This window comes from Apodemus sylvaticus, chromosome 3 (genome assembly GCF_947179515.1).
Source record: "Apodemus sylvaticus chromosome 3, mApoSyl1.1, whole genome shotgun sequence".
Classification (NCBI taxonomy): domain Eukaryota; kingdom Metazoa; phylum Chordata; class Mammalia; order Rodentia; family Muridae; genus Apodemus; species Apodemus sylvaticus.
Window position 1 is genome coordinate 142,168,954 of NC_067474.1, and position 19,616 is coordinate 142,188,569.

General features: G+C 48.6%; 1 protein-coding gene across 1 annotated transcript in view; it reads left to right on the forward strand.

Moving 5' to 3' along the window:
• Positions 1-19,616, forward strand: part of Csmd2 (CUB and Sushi multiple domains 2) — a 563,664-nt gene that overhangs the window by 476,869 nt on the left and 67,179 nt on the right. Inside the window, exons 37-43 of the mRNA XM_052177421.1 lie at positions 313-417; positions 3,156-3,274; positions 3,785-3,854; positions 6,464-6,580; positions 9,972-10,181; positions 16,488-16,676; positions 19,419-19,596. Of these exons, the coding sequence (XP_052033381.1) occupies positions 313-417; positions 3,156-3,274; positions 3,785-3,854; positions 6,464-6,580; positions 9,972-10,181; positions 16,488-16,676; positions 19,419-19,596 (988 nt within the window). The remainder of the gene's footprint in view (positions 1-312; positions 418-3,155; positions 3,275-3,784; positions 3,855-6,463; positions 6,581-9,971; positions 10,182-16,487; positions 16,677-19,418; positions 19,597-19,616) is intronic.

Genomic DNA, 19,616 nt, shown 5'->3' on the forward strand with positions numbered 1-19,616 from the left:
AACCGCCTGCCCTGTGGGCTGACCACACAACTGTCCATGTTGGAGTCATTTTGAAGATGGCTGGGTAGGGACCAGTCTCCCAGTCCCCCACTGAGGAGCATCCCGTCCTGCAGCATAGGTGCACGGCACTGCTCATCCGTGGCTTCCCTACCCTGGCCCGTTGCCTGCCTGGCATTTGTCATTTAGTAAGTTTGACTGTGGACACTGGGAGGTCCTGGGAGCAGAATATCAAGAGGCTGTAGAAACAGAGCAGCTAGGTAGGAATTGGTATCCGGAAGCGATGCCTGAATGATCCTTGCTTCTCTCTCCCAGGAACAACAGTGCCCGCCCTCCTGAACAGCACCTCCAACCAGCTCTATCTCCACTTCTACTCTGACATTAGTGTGTCTGCTGCTGGCTTCCACTTGGAATACAAGAGTGAGAATCTGGGGTCATGGCTGTGGTGGGGGTCTGGGTGGGAACAAACGTTGTCTGGATCTCTACCCCAGTGTGGGCTGGATTGGGCTGTACCCCCACTCCTTCCCACTCAAGCCTACCACTGACCACAGGAAGAGGCTATGGATTAGACAAGGCCCAAAGCCCTCTAAAGCTTGTATACTCAACAGTGGGATAAATCCAGGACACACTACGTGTGAACCCCTCTAGATACCCTAGAAGCTTCGTGGACAGTGCTTAGCATCAGCCTTGGCCCTGATAGATAATCAAATATAAGAAAATGGAGGGGATGCTGGGGAGCCCTCTCTGTGATAACATAGATACCCAGAAAGATCTGATGGGGTAAGAATGGGGCCAGCACCAGAAGTTAGGCAGACGACCACCTGGGTGCCCTCGAAGAGTGAGCTTTCTCCAGGTGGTTGAGGGAGGACCAGTTGGAGCCCAGGATGCCTTTCGTTGCCTGAAGGCACCATAGTGCTCCTGTAGGTGAGGCCTGCAACTAGTTGTAGACACGGTCAACCTCCCTCCATTCTCAGCACCCAATAGGTGTCTTCAACTCACTCCGCCATGAGCTCCCTACTGAACGGTAACAGTATCCCTGCAGAGGCAGGCAGCAGGCAGCCATGAGGGAGAGCCTCGTGTTCAGTGTCCCAGTTACTTCACAGCTCATCCTTGGGGCCTCTGTCTCACCGCTGAGGGGCTGGCACATAGCCACCAACAGACTTCATTGCTAAGCGTTAGAGTCCCATCTCAGAGGCATGTACGCAGTCTGGGAATGGGGAGAGGAGACAGCAATGTGTTCTGGAGTGACAACAGTGTATTTCTTTTTTCTTTTTGTTTGTGTTAGGGGTCGATGATACTAGAGATGAAACCCAGAATATCGCACATGCTAGGCAACCACTCTACCACTGACTACATCCCTAGCCCAATGTTCAGAAAGGGCCACAAAAGTGCAAACATTTGTTAAAACACAACATGTATCCTCAAATGGTAATGGCAACTACATAGGATACACACAGCATATTCATATATAACAACTACATAGGACACACATGGCATATTCACATATAACAACTATGTAAGATACACAGAGCATATTCACATATAAACTGCATAGGATACATGTGACATATTTATACATAATAACTACATAGGATACACACAGCATACTCATATATAACAGCTGCATAGGATACACACAACATATTCATATATAAGTTGTTTTATCACATGTCAATTTTCTTCAGGGGCTAAAAAACATTATCAGAGTTTTACCTCTAAGTGGGCCGAGAAGTTGGAGCTCAGGCCAGGAGCAGGTTCCCTGGGCTGCCAAGTAATCCCTCTTTTTTTTCTTGGACATGTGGCTACCTATAAGCTGACAAGGAGCCTGCATCTCTCAAGGGAGCCACCAGGAAGGGGAAGGCTACCCTCTCTCAAACCTCCCTGGCTACACAGGCTGCTGACCCCTTTACATCCCTGTTTTGGTGCAAATCCCACTTTGAAGGAGAAGAGCCCTCTATCCAGCAAGCCCCGTGACCTTATGAGCCTCCTAGCTCTAATGGAGAAGTGAGCTGTACACAGAGTCCACCAGCACACAGGGGTCTCCTGCATACATCTTAAGGCTGGACTGTGCTCACGTGATCTCAGAACCTAACTGCTCTTGGACAGACCTGAACTCATACTGATCTGGGCTTGAATCCCAGTTTCGTGCCTTAAGACCACACATCTGGGCCACTGCTACCCATCTATGAGATGGCAGTTAAGGCCTGCAGCAAGCAGGTGGACTGAGGTGACAGGCTCAGTGACCCTGTCTCGCTCAGAGGACGGGCTCAGAAAGAGCAGCTCCTCCTGAGAGGACCATGGCGATGATGTCACAGCCACCCCTAGGAAGGACGATCAATAGAGCTGTATGGAAGGAATGTGGGTCAAACTTTAAGTCAGGAAAAATAGGAGAGAACTTGAGAGTCCACAGAGTGAATCATGGGAAGGGGTGTGGCCTACTCTTGACAGTCCTTGAGTTATCCATGGTGACCATGGAGATGTATTTCAGAGTGGGCAAGGAGGGGAAGAGACTCAAGGAGAGACTGTAAGAGTCATCACTGATGGCTCTGTAAGAGGCATCAGATCCTACAGTACCTGAGGGCTAATGCAAGCATGGAGGGCTAAGTGTGAGGGGCTCCCCTTAGAGAAGGGGACTGGCCTAACCTTGAGTTAGAGCTAGGGGAGCCTGGCTGGTGAGCAAACTTCTTTCAGGCCAGCCTGTCCTGGAGAAGGGACTTTGACTGGGCCCTGAGCATCACAGAAGTACCCTGTCTCTAACTGTCCCTTGTTCTATCCTTCTGGTGGCCTCTCTTCCTGCTACAGACACTGCCTTCTGAGGGCAGAGGAAGGGGAGGGAAGCTGAGAACAGGTACAAGAGGGACATTGGAGGGGCTCAGAGAGGCCTGGGGGTCCGCAGCCAGGGTAGACTGATACTGAGCTCAGCAGGTGAACAAAACACCCACAGTTCCTGAAATGGTACCCGCTGTCCCAGCTCTGACCTGGTGAGCCTCCGTCCTACACATTCTGACTTTCTCTGCATGCCAGGTATAGAGGTTAGCAAGTGCCCAGGAAGGCACAAGCCTTGGACCCCAAGCAGTCGACAGTACCCTCAGCCTCTGTCAGCTCAACCTGCCAAGCTTACGCAGCCTTCTCTCTCTCCCTGCTTCTGCCTTGTCTAGCGGTGGGCTTGAGCAGTTGTCCCGAACCAGCCGTACCCAGCAATGGGGTGAAGACAGGAGAGCGCTATTTGGTGAACGATGTGGTCTCTTTCCAGTGTGAGCCAGGATATGCCCTCCAGGTACCTGCCTCTCCTCAACCAAAACCCAAGGGCAGGGAGCAGATGTCTGTCCCCTGAGCTGATCACCCAGTCCTGCAGCAGTGCAGCTGTCTTCATCGAGGACAGGTGTGGTCTCCATACCCACTGGGGATGGCTATCTGCTCCTGGAACTGTTCTCGCAAAAACAAACTTTGTTGATGGTAGAGGCTTTGAACAATCCAGCCTGGAAAGTTGGATTTGATTGGACTTTGGGAAAATTTAATTTCCCTTTGAGAGCCCATGAGGGAATTTAGTAATTAGAGGAAAATCAGAAGGAAACCTCGTGTAATGAGAATTCTTTAGTGATGGTTCTTAATAAGTGGTCTCCCCTCGAATCTTGCTCCTTCTGTCTTACCTCAAATCCCAAGGTAATCCCGTGTGTCTGTGTGTCTTGTCCCTTAACGTGAGGCCTAGAACAAGCCTCTGTTCTGGGTTATAGAGATAACTGTGCCCCTGGGAGCCCCTAGCCCGCTTCTGTTCTGATTCCTCCAGGGCCACGCCCACATCTCCTGCATGCCTGGGACTGTGCGTCGGTGGAATTACCCCCCTCCGCTGTGCATTGGTAAGAGAACCGACTCCGAAATCCACTGAAGTCCAGATCCATAGGGATCAGAGCTCCCAGCTGTGTTGCTCTGTTCAAGTTCGAGTCAAAAGAAGGTCTGATGTTCTGGATTTGTTCCAAGTCAGTCGTTTCTGAAAGACATTGTTATAATTTCTAACTCTCATTTAAAATTGTCCTGACTTCTAGAAGGCTCTGCCTGCCAACTAAATAATCACAACAAGGTTGCTTGCCTGAGAATATTATGGGGGCCACTGTGGTCCCACAAAGCCAACCAGAGCCCAGAAGCATTTTTAGGCACATTGGGTTTATCTCAGGACTTTGTCAAAGAACAGACTAACAAACCTGCTTGTAATGTTGTGGGTTGCACATAAAATAAGGACTTGACTTGGTTTCACTGTTTAGTCCATGCTAGGCAATGTTGAGGAAATTAACTGATCTGAGGATGCTGCAGAGAATTTTGGTCAGGTCAAGAAAGCAAGAAACAAATAGTAGCTGGGTGTCTCCTAAGTGAAAGACCCCAAGCAACATGTTTCCCATTGCAACTGTCCAGGGGGATGCATTAGCCCCCCTCCCCCCCTCTCTCTCTGTCTCTCTCTGTCTCTCTCTGTCTCTCTCTCTCTCTCTCTCTCTCTCTCTCTGTATGTGAGTGTGTGTATGTGTGTTGTATATACTTGGTATTGTGTTGCATATACACTTGGTGTTTATGTGTGTTGTATACACTTGATGTGTATTGTATATACACTTGGTGTGTGTGTTATATATGAACTTGGTGTATATGTTGTGTATACTTGATGCATATGTGTGGTATATACACTTGGTGTGTGTGTATGTGTTGTGTACACTTGGTATATGTGTATTGTATACCCTTGATGTGTATTGTATATACACTTGATGTGTGTGTGTTGTATATACAGTTAATATATGTGCTGTATACATTTGGTGTATATATGTTGTATACCCTTGATGTGTATTGTATATACAATTGATGTGTGTTGTATATACACTTGGTATATGTGTGTGTGTTGTATACGCTTGGTGTGTGTTGTGTATACATTTGGTGTGTGTATGTTGTATATACACTTGGTGTGTGAGTGTTGTATACACTTGATATGTATTGTACACACACCTAGTATGCTGTATACACACTTGGTGAATGTGTGTTTGAGTGTGTGTTGCATATACACATGGTGTGGGTGGGTGTGCCTGAGCATGTCTTCCTCACCTGTTGAGCTAGAATGACTGACTAACTAATGATCTCTAAGAGTCCTTCCTTCTCCCCCCACCCCCACCTCAGCACTCAGATGACAGGTATAGCACTGCACTTGGCTTTTACACACATTCTGGACATCCAAACTCAGAACCTCACACTTACACAGCAAGTAGTACCTTACCAAATGAATCATTTCCCCCAGCCCTGAAATCTTCCTTCAAAGGTTAAAGAAAAATGAGAAGCAGAAAGGGAAGATTTTCCAATGCCGGGATGGTCGTAAAGCATCTCCCACTTGTCCCCCAGAGAGAAGTGACTCAAGGGAGTGTCACATTGGCATGACAGAATTTCACTTCTGTGCTTTCACTGGCATGTAGGGCAGGTCACATATGTGGCCTGAAGCCCTAAGCATTCACCCAGTGCACTCTAGAGGCATGGCCCAGGAAACCATGTGATCACGAGATGTCATTCATGTTTGTTGAGTACATCAAGTGAAATGTATTCTTCCCCGGGTCCCCTCACAGCAGCTCCCTGACATGGGTTCTGTTCTTAGTGCCTTTTTGCTGCTTTGGAAACTGGGCTTGGAATGGTCAAGGTGGTGTAAAACTCACCCATGACAAGAAGTGCAGTGGGCCCTGTGACATAGTGGTGGTACTTTCCTGTCCTGGTGTGCTTCCTAGTCACCTTCTGCCCAGAAAGCGCTGGTCTGGACTCTGGCATTTCCATCCCTGAGCACCTTTCCCTGGGCCTCCATGACCCATCAGCCCTTTTGTCTTCACACAACCTTCCCTCATAGAATGTAAAATACAATATAGTTTTTAACTGAGCAGCTGCCTAGATGTCCCTCACAACTTGAAATCAGATGTCTCTAGACCCTCTGTCACAGCGAAGTGTCATGGTGAGCTTTGACAACCAGCCACCCTACCCCATAGAAGATACATCTGGCACAGTTGTAGGCACACAAAGAGGATACAATGTGTGCCGGTCCCCTCTCTTCCCTCCATCCTTCATCTGCAGTCGTGAAGAGTGGATTGGGAGAGAGAGAGAGAGAGAGAGAGAGAGAGAGAGAGAGAGAGAGAGAGAGAGAGAGAGAGAGAGAGAGAACTAGGCTATCATATAAGGAGTGGAGGACTTCTCTTGAAGCAGAGCTTTGTCACTCCCTGTATGTCCTTGATGAGGTCTCTGACCTCTGAAGGGCACGGTCAGTGCTGGCTCTCCTGGTATCCTAAGCGTTGCTTTAGTCCTGACTTATGGGCTCAGTTTTCCCCATGGGTACAGAGGAGGAGACCCTTTGGGTTCTTGTAGAGGTTTGTGACTCAGGACATGTTTTACGATGTGGCTCTGGACACTTGCCTAGCCCTGCACTCTCCTTGATGACCTAACCTGACTCTTACTGTCACAGCGCAATGTGGGGGAGCCGTGGAAGAGATGGAAGGGGTGATCCTGAGCCCTGGTTTCCCAGGCAACTACCCCAGTAACATGGACTGTTCCTGGAAGATCTCGCTGCCCGTGGGCTTTGGTGAGTCTGCAGCCTCCAGGGAGACAGGAGCTCTGAGCCCAGGCCTAGGTTAAGCCAGCTGAGTGCCCCACCCCAGCGTAAGCTCAGCCCCAGCACTGACTTTCCTAGGCTTTATCCCTGGCTGTCTGGTGCAGTCTTGGGGAACGACAGAAACTGGGGTGTAGGGGAGAAAGGTTAGAGGTTACCATAATTTGAGTTCTAAAGTAAATGCAGGGGTATTTCTGATTCTGCAAGAATCAGAAACTTGATGAGAGACGGAGCTGAGGGAAGAGAGGGCTAGGGAGTTTGCCTTTGCAAGGCACAAGGTTCCATCTCCAGGACATTTTTTTAAAAGAGAGAGAGAGAGAGAGAAGAAATTACCTGGAATAAAAGAAAAGGAAATCCATTTTGCTGAGTCCAGACCTCAAGTTGTGCTTTTAACTCCCCTGTCCCATTCATCATCCTAATTAAATTGAGCCAAGGTCAATATGAAATTGAGTTGGCATTCTTCATAGACACATTCTAGCTGGCCTGGAGATTGAGAGAGGGAGCTGGAATATTCCAGGCATGGGGGTTGTTGGCTGCAAAGGACATTATTAGTTTAGGTGCAAATTTTAATTGCTAGCAATTCGTATGGCATGTTCTGGCAATGTAATTTAACCCTGGTTCCCTGTGCCAAAGAGATTGGGGCTCTGTGCCAACAGGGAACTGAGGGGTTGTTCGTAGGGATCCTTTAGTACTCTGTCCCTAAGAAAAGAACTGTCCTGGGGAATTCCTCTTTCTTATCCATTTGTATTTACATAATTAACTCTACAAGAGAATGGGTTTCACTGTGACATGTAAAAAAATTGTTGATGATAACCACCATGCCTCACTGGGTGTTCCCCATCCCCATCTCCTCCTCCTAACGTGAGGCACAGGCTCGGAACCTCTCAGTCCACTAGCCTCAGTCTGGAGACTGCTCTTTATTTATTCATTCATTCATTCATTCATTCACTCACTCACTTTACATCCCCCACTAACCCCTCCTCTTCTCCTCTGAGAAGGGAGGTTTCCCCCATGGGTACCAGCCCACCCTGGCACATCAAGTCACAGCAGGACTAGGTGCATCCTCTCCCACAGAGGCCAGACAAGTCAGCCCAGCTAGCGGAAAGGGATTCAAAGGGAGGCAACAGAGTCAGACTCATCCCCCCATTCCACTTGTTAGGGGACCCACACGAAGACCATGCTGCACATGTATAGGGGGCCTAGGTCCAGCCCATGCATGCTCTTTGGTTGGTGGTTTAGTCTCTGTGAGCCCTCTGTGGGTCCCAATTAGTTGGTTCTGTAGGTCTTCTTGTGGTGTCCTTGGCCCCCTCTGGCTCCCTCGATTCTATCCCCCACTCTTCCACAAGAGTCCCCAAGTTCCCTTCTGCATCTGTTTCCATGGGCTGCTGGATGAAGCCTCTTAAAGGACAGTTATGCTAGACTCCTGTCTGCAAGCATAGCTGAGTATCATTAATAGTGTCAGGGGTGGGCTCTCAGGCAGTGGGGTGACTGACAAAGGCTAGAGTCTAGTGTCTAGGACCATCTCCTGAAAGAAACTGGGGAAAGCGAAGACAACTTTGGCAATCTCCATGGAGTCCGGATTTGAGACACTGGGCAAAGTGGACCAGAGTTCCTATCGCTCTGTCGTCAAGCTTGGGACTGAAGTTTAAATGGGTGGCTGTCCTGTGTGTGTCTCTGTATTCAGCCACCAAAGCACTCGGTCCCTTAGTCCTACATCTGTTTTCCAGCTCTGGGCAATGCGCCTACTGCACTGCAGGTCCAGTGGTGTACCAGGATCTCTTGCTTTCAAGTGGTCCTGTCTCTAGAACACAAGATGTTATTGCGCAAAGAGCCTCTGCAGTAACATGCCTCTGCCGCTAGGTGGCGAACACCAACATGGGTTTGGTTTGGTTTGGTTTGGTTTGGTTTGGTTTGGTTTGGTTTGGTTTGGTTTGGTTTGGTTTGGTTTGGTTCCCCCACCCCACCCCACCCCACCCCCGAGACACACACACACAACTAATAGAACCCAAGGTTGGGCACACAGGCTGCAGAATTCTCCAGCACGGGAGGCAGCACAGGCAAAGACTCTAGCACACACAGCTCTACAGATACAGGATGGTTCAGAAAAAATGCTCTGTGGTGCGGAGGAGGAAAGTGAGCTGGGGAAGCAGGCGGTGCATCAGATGGAATAACACAGAGTCAAGGCGAATGAACAGGACAGGAGATAAAAGATCTTCAGCACCTGTCAAGTCTTTGCTCGGAGCACAGTAAGACATACAAACAATTGTATGTAAGGGTTCATCCTACCAAAACAGAGAATGCAGAGGAACACATTTTAAAAATCAAAACACGTGACCTCCCATAAAGAGATCTTTAAGCAACAGCTTGGTGCTCATGAGCACCAGGGCCACCCCACCTGGACCATGCCTAGCGTGACACTAGCCTGTGGCGCGGGCTCACTCGGTATTACTAGCAAACAAATATGTATTATTCCAAGCTCTTAAATATAGAAATCACGATTGACATCTACAGTTTTTCCATCTCCAGCGTCTACTTTTTCCAACCTGATTTTTCTCAGTTAACAATACAATGTGTGGGCATTTCTTACACTTGGCAAATAGGTTTCTCTGGAAAACGTTTTCCCATAGTGATCCAATTTTGAAAAGCCTTGTCTGTAAACAAATACCAGCAATTCTGTTCCAACCTCAGATCTCCATGGCTTATGTAAATATGTACCCCAGGGGCTTAATTAAATCCGTGTAACCTGACAGGTGGCTAAGAGATCTTGATTAACCCACCAAGGTCCCCAAGTATAAACTTCAATTGACTTTCCAGTAGAGCAGGTGAGACAATATGTACTCTCTAGCTGTGTCCTTCAGAATCACCTATAGATTCCTGAAAACACCAGAAAGAACGGCCCCATGTACCTTTTGATTCAATGGGGGGTGACTTATTAACTAATCATTAATTTTTAGAAAAACTATCTTTATATTGATATTAGACACAATTCAAATGGAATCATGAAGTTGGCTTCCCGTGAAATCAAATAGGCTGCAGGTGGAGCTCAGAAATTCGTAGTGCCTTTATTCCTGAGTGCAAAGCCTGTTGACTTTCTGATCCTCCCTGATGGCCGGACTATTTGGGCAAAGATCAGAGTGTGCCCTGGGAGACCTGCCTGGTTGGGGCTTCGATGGTGGGGGCTCTGGACCCTGGAGGAGACACTATAGGAGGACAGCATTCCGGAAGCAGGGCGGTGTGGCTTCCGGAAGCAGGGCTGTGTGGCTTCCGGAAGCAGGGCTGTGTGGCTTCCGGAAGCAGGGCTGTGTGGCTTCCGGAAGCAGGGCTGTGTGGCTTTGAACACTGTCCACCTCTGTCTTCCTCCCAGGAGCTCACATCCAGTTTTTGAACTTCTCCACGGAGCCCAACCATGACTTCTTAGAAATCCGGAGTGGCCCCTCCGAGACCAGCCGCATGATGGGCAGGTTCAGCGGGAGCGAGCTGCCGGGCTCCCTGCTCTCCACGTCCCACGATAGCATCGTGTACTTCCACAGCGACCACTCCCAGAACCGGCCAGGATTCAAGCTGGAGTACCAGGGTAAGAACAAGAGTGCCACGGTAGCTCACGGCCGACCCTGTGTCTCACCCGCAGTCACCCACCTCCCTGTCCTTATGCATGCAAAGAGGTGCCTGCCGGAAGGGCTGAGGGGCAGCAGGTCGCTCTGTGGAGGCTTCCGGCTGGCAACTCCCTCTCTGCATCCCACCTCACTAGCTACTTAACCCTGTTTGACAGACAAGGTAAGTATGCCCAGTTTTTTCCAGAGCCACAGTCCTCACAGTGTCCACTGAGGCTTCACAGTGTCTAGGGCTGGTAGTGAACAGTATCCTAGGCAAGTAACACCTCAGTTTCCTCCCAGGAATCCCTGACATCACTGCCCACCATCTCCCCTTGACTTTTGAGAGGCTCTCGGCAAAGCTCCCCAGTGAGAGAATAGAGGATTCCAGTGTTAGCAGCACTCACCTCAGATGGCGTTTCCTTGTTTTCTCTGGGCGACTCGCCTAATGCTGGCTGAGGTTCTGTTTCCTCAGATGAAACCCAATTGTAGGCCCTTGAGTGCGTTCCCAGAAAAGATCCCTTCACTCCAACTCAGGGTTTCTGGGTGAGGGGCCAGTCAGTCATCAGCACTGGCTGCACAGCTACACGGTGCAGCCCCATACACGCCGAACTTCTGTCCTGAGTGTTCTCCTAGGGCCACTGAGAGGAGCACTTTCTCTGGCCCCAACTCAGCTCCTTTCACTCACTTCCTGCTACATACGTTCATACATACATGCATACATGCATACATTCATACATGAATACATACATATGTTATATATTATATATTGGTTATATATAACATATATAACATTTATAGCTATATATTATATACAAAGCTAGTATATGATATCCATATATATTTATATATTGTTAATACTGGTACACATTTCTTTTTTAAAACCCTGAGGCTGGTTGTATAGCTGTTTCAGTGAGCAGGAGGCACCCACCAGCTCTTGCTGCTGTAACAAATGTTGCCAGTTGGCAGTTCAGAGACAACAGGAACCCATTCCTCCCTCTTCTGGAGGCTGGAAAGGCTGAGATCAAGGTGCTAACAATCCCGTGTCTGGGAGAGCATGCTCTCTGGTTCACAGAGACACCCTCTTTCTGTGTCCTCACAGAAAGGCCTTTGCAAGGCCTCTTTTATAGGGTCCCAGCCCCATTCTCCAGGGAAGACCTCCAGGGGCCCAGCTTCCAAATACCCTCCCATTAAGGGAATGAGACTTCAGGGTGTGGCACTGGATGGGAGGACACACTCAGGCTTTGTCACATGTTCTGGAAGTCAAGTTGCTCTCCTAATCCCACCCCTTCCCCTACACAGGGGAAAGAACCATCTTCTGTCCAGTCAGCAGTGTATCCACTGTTAAGTGCTGCCTTGTAATTTCCCATATTCAAGGTTAATTTTTAATTATATTGATAAAATTCATTAGTACATTCATCTTGTTAAAGAACAAAAACCAACAAAAATAGCCACAGGATGGGATTATTTCCCAAAGACAATCCCTAAATATTAATTTTTTCTTCATTTAGTGTGTGTATATATGTGAATGTACATGTGTGAGTGTGTGAGTGCATGCCTGGGAAGAAAATGTAGATAATATAAATACAAAGTTTTTGACCACACACACTTTTAGTATAGAAAGAGTGTCATGCAATGTGTGGTTTCCTGAAACCTGGTTTTTACATCTTTGCCCTGGAAGTCCCTCCCTTGTCAAAGAGAAATACTTAGCAAGGACAGGGTTTCTCAGTCTAGGACAGCCATAAAAGGTGTCCCTGGAGGTGGGCACATTTTGGACCAGTTGCACAGGGACCAGTTGCTTAATGCATGAGTGAGTCCTGGGAGCATGGCAGGCTTATACTGCAGGGGCACAAGGGCTTAGGCTCCCCAAACCATTCCATCTTTGTTGGCTCTGACCAGGCAGTCACACCCAGGGGAGCTGGGGGAGGGGTCGGCACAGAAGCCACTCCTGTGCAAGAGCATCTGTGGCTCACAAGTAGAAGAGGTAGGAATGACAGTAAGTCAGCACATGTCCATAATTGTCCTCTGTTACAGCAGTCTGTCATGGAAGACCCTTGATGATTCTAGTTACATAGTCCATGTTCTGGCTGAATAAATGCCATCCACCTGTCCCACATACCACTGCCACCGTCACTTCCTGGGTCTTGGTTTTTGGGGAGGCCATCACAAAGTACCAAAGACCCCAGGACTTGAACAATAAAACTTAAGTCTGGGGATGGATGTGCAAGCAAGATTAAGATGTTGCAGGGCAGGTTCCTTCTGAGGGTTGTAAGGATCTACTCGGTGTGTTGGACTGGATTAGGGTAGTTTGGGCCATTGTTTGATTGCATTGGCTTGCAGGATCATCACTGCAGTCCCTGACTTCATCTTCATAAGGTATCCATCTCCAAATCTCTAGCCCCGCCCCCTCCTTGATTGACACATAATTATCGCACAGATGTATGGAATACAGTGTGATGTTTCACAACAGGAATATCGTGCTTGATCAAATCAAGATGGTTTGTATTCCCATCAACCTAAACATTTACAATATATCTGACGTGATTAGCATTCACAGTGCCTTCTAATTGTGTGCTGGCAAGGGCAGGGGAGAGAAGGAATCTTCCATGTTCTTGGTGGGAATGTAAATGGGTAGATACATTATGGGATGTTGTATGGAGGTTACACATGCTCCACCTTCTTATAAAGACACCAGCCATCAGATGCCCCCCTTCCCTACAGCCATTCTAGTTTATGTGGAATGAGCAGAGTTCAACCTGCGATCTCTCCCTGACACTTAGCTCTCGTAAACATCATTGTTGACAGCACAACCATTGGGGCAAGGTTGGCAAAAGGCTCACCTCACACCCTCACACGCACAGCCCATGCACTGAGCCCGTGCAATAGGATGGTGGCTCCTGCACACTTCCGGCCTGGGAAGCCTGCTTGCCTTTGCAAAGCTGTCTTACTCAAAGCCACCATTGGCTCGGGGATCCCCAGAAAAGACCTAGCACTCTCCCACACACAGCTGTCACCCCTGCATCAGAGGACATCCTCCTGGCGCTCCCAGCCCTTTCCTTTCTTTGAGAAGGGATCCTGTTGAGCCTGCCTACCTGAGGTGCCCCAGCTGTCCCTCTGAGGAGTCCAGGACAACATAACGGAGGCCTTTCTTTCTGTGATCAGGATCTGCCTGATGCTCCTCTGAATCGCAAGCCTACCTGTGTGCCCCCTGCGCGAGGCCACCTGCTCCGAGGACTGGAGCTCAGCTTTCATTACGCTTTTTTGCTGTGACTGTCCCAACCCCTCAGCCTAGGGCAGCTCTAGTGCCAGAGGCCCAGCTGCTTCTACCAACGCCTCTAATTTGTGGTAGATGCAAATTATTCTCTCTAACAAACTGGCGTGCATTCTCCACAGTGGTCAGTATAAACAGACTCTGGGCTCTGAGTCCTCTCCCCATGCTTCCCCTCCAAAGAAAATGGGTTCTTTGGGTCCTCAGTTTTGCAGAAGAGCCATCTGCCCCCACAGAGGCTATTTCTGTGGGCCCCAGATTCTTTGTCTCTTCAACTTTCCTTGAAACAATCTGGTTCTTTCTCCTCAAAATTTCCCCCACTGGACAGCCCAGCAGGCTGTTGCCTCTTTGTCTTTCCTCAGGCAGATATTTCCATAAAATATTTAATGGTAGCTATGTTTGCTCACACTTAACTTATCCCATGATACAATAGGTAAAATTCCCGCCACATAAGCCTGAGGCCTGTGTCTGTAACCCTGGCACTGGGAGGTGGGAGCAGGAGGGTCTCAGGAGATCATTAGCCAACCAGTCCACTCAACTGCTGAACGCCAGGCTCAGTAAGAGAAATTTCCTCAAGACATGGTGAAGAGTGATCAAGGAAGACACCTGAAATAACCTCTGCCCTACACACACATGCACAACACAAACACAAACACACACACACACATACACTCATGCATGTGCATGCACACATTGAGAACACACATACATATATATACTAGTGTGGTGGTTTGCATATGCTCAGCCCAGGGAGTGGCACTTTTAGAAGGTATGGCTCTGTTGGAGTAGGTGTGGCCTGTTGGAGTAGGTGTGGCCTGTTGGAGTAGGTGTTTCACTGTGGGTGTGGGCTATAAGACCATCATCCTAGCTGCCTGGAAGCCAGCGTTCTGCTAGCAGCCTTCAGATGAAGATGTAGAACTCTCAGCTCCTCCTGCACCATGTCTGCTTGAATGCTGCTGTGCTTCCGCCTTGATGATAATGGTCTGAACCTCTGGACCTGTAAACAGCCCCAATTAAATGTTGTTCTTATAAGAATTGCCTTGGTCATGGTGTCTGTTCACAGCAGTAAAACCCTAACTAAGACAACTAGACAGGCAGACAGACAGACAGACACACACAGACACAGACACACAAACCCTCAGAAGAATCATGTTCATAGAATGATTACTAATGTGTACAACTGCTCCAGAATGTTAGGGGCTGTCCAAATTCAGGTTTGAAATGATAGCAGTTTGTCTGGATGCACTGGTCACCCCGTGGTGACCTCCCTTTCGCCCCCTCTCCCTGAGGAAGTCTGCTTTAAGAAACAGAATAATCCCTCACCTCAGGAATTGTATCTCCCTCTGAAGCACCTTGCAGGGCTCTGAGATCTATCTTGGAATGAAAGGAATCAGGTGACCCTCCTTGAAGTTTCTTCCTTTTGGAAAAGCTACTTCCTCAAGTGACACCACTCTCATCTAAGCTGCTCTGGCTTTTGCCTGTGGCTGCTCTCTTCAGCCTCCTTGCTGTCTGCCTTCAGTCCACAGAGCTCCAACCAAGGTTTCCATTGCAGCATACTGGGGCAACAGGCTCCTGCCTCCTCTAAGACTTTATGGGCAAAACACCCAAAATGGCTCCACTCTGGCCCGCCTACACCCATGGTGTCTGCTCAGTTCTTTGATACATGCGGTCACCTCAGTGATTTCTCTTCTGTGTGTGTGTGTGTGTGTGTGTGTGTGTGTGTGTGATTATACACATATGTGCTTGCATATGTATGTGCTGGTGTACATGTATTTATGTGTGCATGTGTGTGTGCGCGCCAGAAGACCACCTCCTGTGTCCTTCATGCCTCAGGTGCTATGCACCTTTTTTGAGACCAGCTCCCTCAGAGCTTGGATCTCATCAAGGAGGCGTGGTGGCTAACAAGCTCCAGGCATCTGCCTGTCTCTGCCTCCTCAGTACCACGATCATTAATGCACACTGCAACTACTACTCCTGGCCAAAAAAAAGAAAAAAAAAGACGAGGAGAAAATAAATTAGGGAGGGAGGGAGAGAGGGAAGCCCACATAGGTCCTGGGTATCAAACTCAGGTCCCCCTCCTTGCAAGGTAAACCAACTAAACCTTCATCCCAAACTTCCCTCCAAGTGACCTCTAGTGAAATGTGCATATTTTCCCCACTGAGATGTTCCTTTGCAATGTCAAATGGAAACACGGGACCCAGCCACCACTGCAGAGCAGGCATGGCGGAGCCGTTAGCCTTGAGGTCGTGGCTATTCTTATTACCTGTGCTAGCTCCTCCATGTCCACAGAGCATCATTCATCCCCAGCTGTTCCTACTGAGTGTGTCTGCGGCGGAAATAGCCCATGTCCTTCTGCCAGTTCCCTGTGCAGAGAACTCCCAATTACTGCTGCAAAGAGTATTCTTCGGCCAGTGTACCCAATTAGCCAGAGGCTTTGCTCTGTGATGCACGCTCAGCCAGTGCCCCAGCTGCCTCTGTCTACTGCACAGGCCTCAGGCACTGCCATGAGGGGGTCTCAAGAGGGCGGCTTTTCTATTCCTCCTGGGAACATTCTTGTACGGCAGTCAGTCCAACCCCCCAAAAGCTCCCATCTTGCCTGCGCTTTAACTTATACCCCCAAAATGTTTTCATAGGTTCTAACTTAGCAGAGCCAGAAAGTTCCCCTCATCTCAGTGCTTCAGGGTCTGTGACTTTGAGATTAACAACATGGAGATACCTAAACCAATGTCTGGCCCTGAGAAGATGTTCAGTGAACAGCAGTTCTGCCATCAGTCTGGTCCTTGAACCTCTTTTCTTAGTGGAAATATGAAGAGTCAATAATACCTAAGGGGCTCTTCCCACATGCCAGTATTGTACGAAGGGCTCCGCAGATGCCATTGCCCTCAATGCAAGAAAAAGAGGGGGCATAGAGAAACTTAAGGAACATATCAAAAGCCAGCAACCAGTTAAATCCATTGGCACTTCCATTTGGGAAAAGGTCCCCAAAATGAATAATGTGATATTTTCTCCTAATATTTTCTAGCCTATGAACTCCAAGAGTGCCCAGACCCAGAGCCTTTTGCCAATGGCATCGTGAGGGGAGCCGGCTATAATGTTGGACAATCGGTGACCTTTGAGTGCCTTCCAGGATATCAACTGACCGGTCAACCTGTCCTCACATGTCAACATGGCACCAATCGGAACTGGGACCACCCCCTACCCAGGTGTGAAGGTATGTCTCTTGCCCCGATGGTCCTTCCTGGGGTAGTCATAGAAACAGAGCATCCTATTTTACCTGCTACTCTGTGGACTCAGCAAAGGTGTGGGTCCAGGCGAGCCTTGTCCAGCCTGTTTCCATGTGGATAGGAGCCACCCAGCCAGGAAGAGCCTATGAGACAGAGCTCTGAGCAAGTGCTAGGAAGGACCTGGAGAAGTGTGCTACAGCGAGACTGGCAGATCCAGCCCATAGGTAGATCCAGCCTGATGGGTTAATGTCCCCTAAATAGATGGGAAGGTACCACGGTGAGGCTTTGAGCACTGAATGGAGGAGAGAGTCAATCCTGGCACTTCTCCAGAGGGAAGGGAATGATGCCTTTTCCTAAGAACTCTAGTGCCTCTTCCCCTGCCCCATTAGTTCCCTCCTTCCCACCTGTGTTTGGTGAGAGCTGAGCTGGCAATCTCTGGTTGCTGGAGAAGGAATATTCTTGGGCCTTCTTCCATAAGCAAAACCAGAGTGAAGATGACCAAGAGGCAGTGCAGCTCCCTCCCCTACAGACCCCCCACTTTCACGTTCCTTCCTGTCTTCCTCTGACAGCCTAGGATTTTCATGGAGGAGATGCTAGACTCGGCCTTGAGATAGAAAGGCTCAGCAGGGACAGTAACCTGGAAGAAAGCGCTTCAGCTCGGGGGTCAGCTGTCAGTTCTATCTCTGTACACTGAGTTTCACTTTCTTCTTCAGGAAAGCAGAACATTTCCTGAGAACCAGAAGGTTCCACAGATGGCCTCTCACAGAGGTGGTGAATGTGCAGTAGTAGTGTTCTATAGAGAAAGAGACCTAAAGCAAGGGCTGTATCTCTGGGCAAGAAACTGAGGCAAATGTTGAGTGTAGCTTTTGCTACTCAGCCTTAAGATCCAAGATTACTTTGGATCTGCAGATGAAAGACACAGACATAGACACAGACATACACAGAGACATACACACACACACACACGCACACACACACACACACACACAGAGAGAGAGAGAGAGAGAGACTCGTTGCTCAATTTCAACCTGCCTTATTGACTCAGTTGCTGGGCACTACTAATCTCCCGAGGCTAGCATTCTCTTCCCGATACTCTTAGCACGGTACCCTAAATCTGTCCTCAACTTTAATTGCTCAGTTACCCTTAGTCCCAGCTCAACACCGTAACCTCTGCCTGGAGAAGCAGCCTATGGCTGCTCTGCCTCCCAGATAGCATATGACTGGCCGCCTTTTGTCCCTCTAAAGCATGGAGAAAAACTCCTCCTCTGTGTCTCTTCCCCTCCCCTCTGGGGACCTGGAAGTCCTGCCTTTCTTTCCAGCCAGCAATTGGCCCCTGGCATCTTTACTGATAGATCAAGAACCAATTGTGGGACAGCCAGTGGTGGTGCACGCCTTTAATCCCAGCACTTGGGAGGCAGAGGCAGGTGGATTTCTTGAGTTTAAGGCCAGCCTGGTCTACAGAGTGAGTTCCAGGACAACCAGGGCTACACAGAGAAACCCTGTCTCAAAAAAACAAAAACAACAACAACAACAAAGAACCAATTGGGGAACAGGACCTTAGTATCAGACTTACTCCCTACAGCTAAGCATTTTGTTGATTGATTGACTGACTGACTGACTGACTGATTGATTGATTGACTGATGGATGTATGGAAATTCAAACCCAAGGCCTCATGGATGCTCATCAAGCACTCCAGCCCTGAGCTTCTTTCCAGCCCTGACCAGGTCTCATACATCGGTTTAGCTAATTGCTCCCACTGTCTCATGAGGGTTATTCTTAGTCTATTTCACTCCCAAGGAAACAGACTCAGAGAGAGTAAACTGCCTGTCTATGGTCATGTGACTGATATGTGGTATAGACAATGATTTGAACTCAACTTTATCCTCACTGCAAAAAAAAAAAAAATCCAAAAACCATATAAAACACTTGCTATGCAATTATAAGGACTCGAGTTCAGATTCGCAGAGCCCACTTAAACACTGGGTGGGTGTGGAGACCCAACTGTAATTCAAGCAGTCAGAAGGTAGAAACGGGATTCCCTGAAGAAAGCTGTCTAGTCATGCTGACAAACTCTGGATTCAATGAAGACACACTGCCTCAAATAACAAGATGGAACATGATTAAGGAAGAGCCCAACATCAACTTCAGTACTCAGTACATACCCATGCATGTGTGTGTGTGTGTGTGTGTGTGTGTGTGTATACATGTACATGCATATATACATGTCACATCCCCACGTGTACACACCCACAAAAAATAATTAAATGTTAAATTTAATCTTAAAAAAGCTAGACCAGAAGTGCCACTGTCACTCTAGAAAGGGCAAGTCAGAGAGGAAAGAAGTTGTCAAAATCCCAGCAAAAGTATTACAGCTCCAATACTAACCCTGGTTCCCACTGGTTCCTCCTCATCCCTAGGACAGGGATTGGAGGAGCTGTCAAGGGTAACCCCTTTTCTACAAGCCTGTGAGAAAGAGGAGACCAAGGTGGAGTGACCACAGAAGCTCCTGAATTGATGACTGATAGGCAGCCAGGGAACAGTGTTGGTGACAGCCAGCTGCTGGTGATGGCCAGGCACAACCACACCACCTTGTGTCTTCTCCCCACTCTACTAACCTCTTGGCAAAACCGTACTGAGAGCTGAGGGTTTTACCAGGAAGGCATCTGGGTTCTCAGCTGGGTGGGGAGGACTCTCAAATACTCATTGGTTTGTGTTTCCTCCCTGGCAGTCCCCTGCGGTGGGAACATCACCTCTTTTAATGGCACGGTGTACTCACCGGGATACCCCAGCCCCTACTCCAGCTCCCAGGACTGTGTCTGGCAGATCACTGTGCCCATTGGCCACGGTGTCCGTCTCAACCTCAGCTTGCTCCAGATAGAGCCCTTTGGAGACTACATCACTGTCTGGTAAGATCGGATGCATGATG